Genomic DNA, 8,800 nt, shown 5'->3' with positions numbered 1-8,800 from the left:
GCCGCGGAAGGATCCGATGCCTGTTACGTTCTGATGCTTCTCTTGGCCACCCGATGGTGTGTGAGGTGACGTGGCTTCCTCAGGTCAGATACTTCTTCGACCAATTGAACCTCGGGTTTCCAATGAGGCTAGGGAACTTGCCGTGTGAAAAAGGTTGCTCTTTCCCTCTTCTCGTTCGTGACTCCCTTTGCCGGTATTGCGTTCCCCTCAGAATAAGATAACCCACCCTTGGGTGCCCAGGCTGTTTCGGTAGCAGACTGCTGAGGCACACGTGCAGCGCAGATATTAGCAGGAACGACTTCCTCACACCTTCCATGAGACATGGACGGCATGAATCTGATGAGTCACCCAGGAAGCCATAAATACACACAGGGCTTCTCGATGGGGAACTCTTCATGTCCCAGAACCCAGGGGTCATATACCCGCGTGTGGCATACAACTCTCTACTGTTGATGGTTTCACTTCTCTCAGTAGAGTACACGCAGATCGAATTTATATCTTCAGGTCGTCTCCATCACCCGATGATACCGCAACACCAGTCTTCGCTTGCCCTGGACCCAATCCGAGTGCAACTTCCGCAGAGGCCAACGACCCAACTCAACAGTTGACCAGATCATCGCACACTTTCCTCTGCGACCACAATCCTACACAAACACGCGCAATGGTACTAACCCACGATGTCAGCGGTTTCGACCCATCATCGCCTCATTCGTCATGTGGCGGAGCGGAATCGTTCAAAGGTACACCTGATACAAGGCTCACATCATTCTCGCCAGACGAAAAACCGTCTAAGACATCAGGTGTCACTGAACTAACCGGGAAACCTTGGGCTGGCACGAAAATAGCACAGTTTCCCGTTGACATTACAAGCAAGACGCCATCTATCGGCGACAAAGATCCTTTTGTGACGGTGTACTCCACAGCCCGTACCACCTCGCTGCTGTCCCCTACTGCCTCTGCCTTCCATCCAATCTCAGCTCATTCGGAGCTTTCAGAGGATCTTGCCAATCCGTTGTCTATCTCTAGGGGATCGAACGCATCAAACTTGGCGTCTCACGAAGGCAGTACTTCGCAGTTTGTTCAGATCATGTCTCCGGGCCATGCCCTGCGTCTTGGAGACATCTTCAATTATCTCGAGGTGATAGAATCCATACTAACGCCATTATGGGTCGAAACTGACAGCAAGTAGAGACTTGAAGGGCTAGGCATTCTGGACCTAGAGTCACACCATATTGTGTGTAGGGGTGGGAGAGCGTACGTACGGCTCCAGAGCACGAGCAGTGCCACTGTTGTCCACGACAACATCCATCGTGCTCGGTTTGTCTGTGAAGCCTTACGCATTGACGGTGATCAGTGGCTCAGGGTAGGATATATTGTGCTCGGGAAGCTAATCGTAAAGCTGACCAGATTTCACAGCACACCACTGTAACTTCGCCAACCCTACAGGTTTCGATACTAGCGTTCTCGCCCGTGCCAGGTGCACTGAATATTGTTCATACCCAAGGCGTCATTTTGAGACTGCTTCAATCTCGAGGCGAGGTTGTTGGGTACCAGTCGCCTCAACGGAGTTCTGGGCTCATAGTCTACGCAGCGTTGGCAGAGTATGCCAGTCCAGCCGATGCCTATTCCGCTGTGGCAGCATACAACGGCTGTTTGTTTGAGGTATCCAGTGACTTGACTGTAAACAACGAAGTGCGAAATTGAATTCTAACGTGTGTACAGGACATTATAGTCCACTTGTCCACTCTTCAGGGACAAGATATACCCTCGCCAAGCGCGATCCAAGACAGCACATCAGTTCTCTTTCCAGTTGTTGGGCGAAGACTTGGTCAGTCTATGCAAGAGTTGACTCTAGGCAAACATGTGCCTGCGACACAGTTGGTGCGATCTCCAGCGGTGCCTCCGACCGGTCCAAGTCAGCAATATGCTCCAAGGAGGCTGCAGGTCCAGCAACCATACGCCATGTGGCCAATAATATGTCACGCTCCGTTCCAGTCCAATATGACGGCTTATCGTCTGGATAATGGTCACCAGAATGCGATCCCGTCGTCCACCCCATCTGTCAATTACCAGTTCATGGCAACGCTGGCTACAGGAAATAGCAATGCTCAGGTAGTCAGCATTCCGGATGATTTTTGTCAGCCACGCACGATGCCAGCTTACCCCAGGCCTGATGTCCGCCGCCAACATGCATCACGAGTCAACCGGATGTCTCTATATGGTGTGGCCAGTCACCACAACCATGTGGACGTTGGCAGCATCCGCGAGGGAACAGATGTCCGAACCACCAGTGCGTGTAGCCTCTCGCGGAGTGCGTACATCTTCATACTGCTGAATTGCTTGACAGATCATGCTCCGCAACATACCGAACAAGGTTGACCAGGCAATGCTGAAGCGTATCGTGGACGACTCCAGTTGGGGCAAGTACGACTTCATGTACCTCCGGATCGACTTTGCCAACGACTGCAAGTAAGTCAAATGCGCCAATTGCCAATTTCTGTGTCCCCAACTTCCTTTGTGCCCGTTGGGCTGATGTAATTTTGCGATCACAGCGTGGGCTATGCTTTCATCAATTTTGTTGACGTAAGTCATCTTTCGAGCAATCCACGATGCCAAAGCTAACCAGTACCAGCCACTGGACATCATTGACGTAGGTCGACAGGGCGAGAGCCCTGGCAAGCCTCCGTGCCCCCACTTCTTCCCTAACGCCAGTATAGTTTGTCAACGCGCGCGGCAACCAGCGGTGGAACTGTTTCAAAAGTGACAAAGTAGCCGAGATCTCATATGCCAGTAGGATGGATGCCTTCTACTCCGGGTTTCCGCAATTTGTTAAGCTAACATGATGCGCTAGCAATTCAAGGCAAGGATTGCCTGGTGCAGAAATTCCGCAATAGCTCTGTGATGTTGGAGGCAGCGCATTACCGGCCCAAGGTGAATCGGGCTCGGAGAACAAATAGGTCTTCGCCGCTAACAAAGACACACTCAGCTATTCTACACCTCCAATGGTCCTGTTCCGAAACTTGCGGGCCAAGAAGAGCCTTTTCCCCAGCCTGACAATCAGTCCAAGATGAAGCGAAGTTGCGAAAACGCAGAACACGTTGGTAGGTATTCCGTCACTCTTGAGGTTGTAAGTGGCAGGCCTGAATGCTAATATGAGTTTTCTTCGTTGATAGGTCTCTTCACACCCAACGCTGGCCAACACTTCCGTGATGAGCAGCGCCGAAGACGCTCACAATACGACCGCGGCACAAGACTTGCAGCACTGGAGGAGCATGAAATCGAGACAGCCAACGAATCATACATGCATTACTCCCGCTGAAAGCGACGCACAAAGGCTGGCAGTTGTGCCTGGCTTAAACCCGATGGAGTATAGTCCGGTTAGATGATGGAATGTTGGAGGGTTCCAGTGTCTCTTTGTTCTTCTCTTTTACTTGTACACATAAGATTGCGTCTGATGTGTGGGATTGTTTCAGGGTTGCTTGTTATGTAGAGAGCCCAGCAAAGTTTGAGCGGGTCTCATGTCTAATATTCATACGTAGCTGATGAAAAGTCATGTCGACTCTTCTGTACAGGCTGATGGACGTGGAAACATATCTCATATATCATGAAAGTGAAGCGTGTACGGTGTGTTGACGCCATAGTCGCGGTATTTAACAGACTATGTGAACAGCCTTCACGAGGGGAGATGTTCAGGAAGTGCAGGAAGCGGTTTGCGAAAACCAGCACCCAGATCGTGCGTGTTTGCCAACCTATCCAAGGGGCTGGGTGGTATTCGGGAGCCATCTTCGCTCGATGGGTCCGAGCCAATTCCGTCGGATTGAGAGTCCTGTGCGTCTGAAGATGTCGGAGTCAGAACTTGTTCGGAAGAATGTGGATTGAACGATCGGCCAATGTGGCGATCACTTGTTGTAGGTGGCGTCGCCGATGTGCTAGGAGAAATGGGAACATCCTCGCTTTGGCGAGTGACCCAGGAGTCATCCTCGCTGGGAGAAATGGGTGAGGTAGCAAGTCGAGCACAGCCTGGCCGAGGCCCTGATGTACGCCGTGCATCAGGAAGGCTGCCTTTGTGGCTGTGCTGATGGACTCGGACGAAGGGATCCGTGCCGTAGATTTGGCCTTGTTGCTGGGTATCGCCCTCATGGTCATATTCCACAATTGAGGTGGAAAGATGGCTGTTATGTGATCGACCCAACCCAGAGGAATGCAGGGCTCGGGGGAGCCTATATTGATATTGCCGGCTTGAACGGAATGACATGTCCATCTGGTTTGGTGAAATCGAGACTGTCGCTCGCGAGAAGATTACCATTACCAAGCACGATAGTAGCAGTATCGCCTGTAGGATGGCCATCCTCTTCTGGAAGACCACTTCGTCAGCAAGGACATTCAGTCGCGAGCCTAGCGCGACGAGCTCCCTTTGCGATTGGTCCCGCTGGTTCTCTAAGGCCATGATGGTGGACTGCCAAATCTGATCGTATTGTTGGCGAACATGACGGAGCTCGGATAAGACTGTGTGGTTGAGGCTGTCTAGTAGCAAGTCGACCTTGGCTAGTTGTCTGCGTTCTGAGGCCCGCTGAGATTGCTGTAGAAAGCGTGACTGCTCCTCCAAGTACTCGAGAGATAGCGTGACATTTGACTCTAGCAACTGCAAGCGTTTGCTTACCGCCTTGTGGAAGCTCTCTTGGACCGTTGGTGAAGCTGGCGGGGCTGAGGTGGAAGTGCCGTTCTTGGAGCGCGCCGGCGCTTGTGCAACCGGCGATGGTCTTTTTGGGGACCCCGAAGTGATGCGTGATGCATTCTGAGACGAAATGTGTGGTACTGACGTCGGCCTTGGTGTCATTACTGTCACAGGCATGGTTGGTGGTGAATCGGTAGAGGTTATTCCAGTGACCGACTCGACGGGTCATCACCCCTATCCAGCGGACCAGTCCAGCGTTCTTTCAACCGTTGAGATGTGGCAAAGCATCGGGTGGGTAGCAGCGTAGACGTCGGCCTTTTGACTTCGATTTGTGTGGCAACGGTGTCCACGGTCGAACGCGGTCGATGCAGCTTCTTCTAGAACAGCAGTGCTACGAGACATGTAAGAACAGAGGATTCTCCTAGATACAGGGAGCTGTAGCGTGAAGATGGCACAGAGTTAACCACATCTCCCAGATGCTTTGTTCTTGACGAGTGACTTCATCTGCCTCATTATTGCCAGGTGTTGGGACGGGTGCCTGATCAATGTCCGCGTCTTGCGTGAGGTCCGGGACTGCGTCCACATGTTCTTCTTCAGTGTCGTCTTCATCGGGGGGTGCCTCGGTATCTTTCCAGGAGTCGAGCATGCGGGTGCCGTGAACTCGGAGTAGAGATACGGGGCAGTAATACTCATTCCCGTAGTGAGTAAGAAATTCGATGCGAACGTATTTAGCCCAGATTAAAGGGTTCTCGACGAGGAAAGGCTGGATATCTCTGGAGTTCTTGGCCTCAAATATGCCCAAGTCCTTCCATTTGTCAACTTTCACGGGATACCGGTCGCTGACGCTGACCTTGAAGTGACGGATCATACTGGAGAAGAATTCGAAGTTTGCAAGTACCACAGTATCAATGAGAATGTCGTCTGTGAGCTCGACGATGGCAAATTTGTTGACCGCGGCGCATTCGAGTAGCATGTAGGAGTCCTTATTCTCGACCAATATCGCCTTCGCGTTCTTCGCTCCGGCAATAGTCTTGAGGACAGTAGCGCCAGCATCGAATGATGAGTATGAAAATCGTTCCTTGCATGTCTTCCCTGCATCCTTACTGCGGTAATACTGTGCCTTGCCATCGTCATATAGAACAGGTTCCGATGGTTGCTCATTGTCGCCCGCGCCAGCAAGCGATTGCCGCGATGGCGCTGCAATACTGCTGAGCTCTTCTGATACTGCTTCAACCTTAAGTGCTATATCACTTTCTTCTCTGGAATCATGTCCTTGAGGGGGTGGCAGAGCCTTCTCAGAGTCCAGGTTGGTATCATGAGTTTCACGTGCAGCTTCACGTGCCTTGAGATCCTTCCAGTCTTCGAAAGACATAAATGTTGTGGCTTCCGTATGGGCATCCACAGTGTTTGTGGGCTCAACTGAGGCAGTAGGAGTCTGGTCGTCATTCTCCTTGCGATCCACTGATCTTGTATCCAGGAACGAGAGGTCGTGTGCTATGTGTTCTGCCGTTTGATCGCCATCTTTGGGTAAGATTGAATCAGCTTGTTCCCAACGAACCCTATAACACTGATCAAGCAAGGTGTCGGTCACGTAATTAATGTGCCGGGCGTGACATGTCGAAGGCGGCTGGTTCGCAGATGGGATCGGTGTATCGGATTCGCTTGATCCAGCTGGAAAAGTGGCCAGCATCAGCCAGGCCAGGACGGCCCAGCCTTGTGCATGCCAAAACATGGCCCCCTCGCTGAGCCGCGTTGAATAATCGCGTTTTCGTGGAACGTGGGAGATGCCTCATATTCGGCACCGACGTTAACGACAATGTAGCATGGCGGATAATAGTCAATAGTGACCACGGACAAGGTGAGAGGAGCCCGTATGACGTGGGTCCTAGTACACTAGGCATGGTTCAAATCCGGACTTAGCTTTTAAAATAATCGATGTAGGAGCGAATAAATATCCTTAATGAAGATAGCTAATAAGATATCCTTATATAGATAATACTTCATAATAATTCATATAAGTTATTAAACTAATAAAACAGGATTACCTAATCTAGTAATTACTAGACAGGATTTAAGTATAGGTATCATTTAAGATAAAGTCCTAGAGCCACAGACCTATATGACCGGCCAGCTTTCTATAGGGGATTAGTATTAGGAGGCTTAAGATATTTATTCAATTATAAAGTATTATATACTTAGTATAATACATTAAATTTTAAATCTTAATAGTAATTTATAAATAACAAAACGCTATTAAGAGGTTAATATTTAGATCTTTATATTACTAGCCCTCTAAGAGGTTTAACCTCTAAACTTAAAAGATTTTTATTATTATTCCTTTTAATAATACTTCTTTATTAATTATTTTATATATTATAATTACTTTATTTAATTTTCTTTCTAAGATTATATACTTATATATATATAACTAAGTATTATATAGAAATACTAATAATTAAAATATATAAGAATAAATAATAATATAAAGTGATTTTAATTATTAATATATAAATATTCTTTTTTTAATTTATATATTATACCTTTTTCTATTATATAAAAATATTATAATATATATATATTTTTTTTAACTTAATTATAGATATATTTCTATTACTATATTTTAGTTATTATATTAGATCTAATTTTATATTTTAATAATAATATAAATATATTAGGGTCTAAGTCTAGAGTTAATTATAATAATATAAAAAGCTTTATTATATCTAAATATATTATTAATATCTAAATAGGTTATAATTTATAAATAGGCTTATTTCTATTTATAGAGAGTATAGGGTATTCTGAATTATATTTCTATTATTTTCTTATTATTTATCCTTTCCTTTTAAATTATATATTATTTAGCTTATAAAGTATTTTATTAAATTTAAAATAATATCCTCTATTGTATATTATTTAGAGTAACTTAAGTATAATCTTTCTTAATATATATAATTATTATTAGTTAATTCTTAATTTAATAATATATAATAGATTATTATCCTCCTAAAAACCTAAGAAGTTAATTTTTAATATATACCTATATATTACGACCTGGCAGCTTCCGAAGGGGGAACACTGTTAGAGGGTTAGGGTTACTATTAGTAGAAGCTTAGGTTATGACTCTAAGACTATATAGTATTGTAAAGCATTATGTACTTATTATTATAAATATAAAGTAAGACTTAGATTAATTCTATCGTAAGAAAGAATATATCTATAAGTATAAGAATACCCGTCTTATATACCCGTCTATCCTATCCTTATTATTAGGTAATAAGCTTATATTAGATAGCTTATTATTATATTATAATCCTATTAGGTTAGATTATAGATCGCTATAATCTAGATATCCTAGTAATCTATTATTCGAGGATCACCTAACCTAGTAATCCCATTATATAATTATTCCTTAGTAGTCCTTATCTTATCCTTCTTAGGACGTCCTGATGCGGGGCTGCCTATAGCCCTGTTAGACCTCACTTGGGGGCACGTGCAGAGTGTTGTAAATGGTTACTGTCTAAGGCTATTGGTGTCTGGGCCGACACCCTTATCTAGGAGTGGAGTGCTCCAGCCCCAGGACTCTAGCAGAGTATAAGTCCGCTAGGAGCCCAGGGCTAGAGCGCCTTCTACGGGTACCCTTAATATTACCGCCTCCTCGAGAAACTATATCTATATAGTTAATTAATATTTAGTCCGATCTATTATAATTATATAGTAAAACGTTTAAACTCTTAGACTCTTAATCGTATAAGTATTATTATATCCCTATATCCTTTTAATCTTATTATATTATCTATATCGTTTTTATAATATTTTAATCTTTAATTATATAATTTCAATTAATCTATTAATCCTTTATTCTTTATTTTATTCTTCTATTCTTATTATAAACTTAATTTTCGCTATAGATTTAAAGTCTATAATAATAATACTTAGTTATTAATTACTTAGTAATTTATTTAATATACTTCTTTTTTTTTTATAATAATTCCTTTTATAATTTATCTTTACTAAATATATTTAATTTAGTAAATAGTATATTTAATAAAGAGTTTATAATTATTTATTTAATAGTTATTATTATAGAGGATAGTTTTATTATAGTTAATAATAAATATAGAA

General features: G+C 44.4%; 2 protein-coding genes across 2 annotated transcripts; one reads left to right on the top strand and one right to left on the bottom strand.

Annotated features, from left to right (window-relative positions):
• Positions 1 to 2,188: 2,188 nt before the first annotated feature.
• VDBG_06950 (conserved hypothetical protein) lies at positions 2,189 to 3,557 on the top strand (the record flags this gene model as incomplete). Its single annotated transcript, XM_003002333.1, has 7 exons — positions 2,189 to 2,290; positions 2,348 to 2,469; positions 2,553 to 2,583; positions 2,718 to 2,790; positions 2,852 to 2,931; positions 2,987 to 3,101; positions 3,174 to 3,557. 7 exons carry the CDS (start codon positions 2,189 to 2,191, stop codon positions 3,317 to 3,319), a joined length of 669 nt encoding a protein of 222 aa, XP_003002379.1.
• Positions 3,558 to 3,673: 116 nt separating this feature from the next.
• On the bottom strand, positions 3,674 to 6,500 carry VDBG_06949 (Sad1/UNC domain-containing protein; the record flags this gene model as incomplete). The annotated part of the gene is made up of 2 exons (XM_003002332.1): positions 3,674 to 4,839; positions 5,168 to 6,500. 2 exons carry the CDS (start codon positions 6,405 to 6,407, stop codon positions 3,674 to 3,676), a joined length of 2,406 nt encoding a protein of 801 aa, XP_003002378.1.
• Between the last annotated feature and the right edge of the window lie 2,300 nt (positions 6,501 to 8,800).

Source organism: Verticillium alfalfae, genomic scaffold (assembly GCF_000150825.1).
Source record: "Verticillium alfalfae VaMs.102 supercont1.9 genomic scaffold, whole genome shotgun sequence".
NCBI classification, from domain to species: Eukaryota; Fungi; Ascomycota; class Sordariomycetes; order Glomerellales; family Plectosphaerellaceae; genus Verticillium; species Verticillium alfalfae.
Note: the sequence above shows the minus strand (reverse complement) of the source record. Positions and strands in the feature narration are given on the sequence as shown.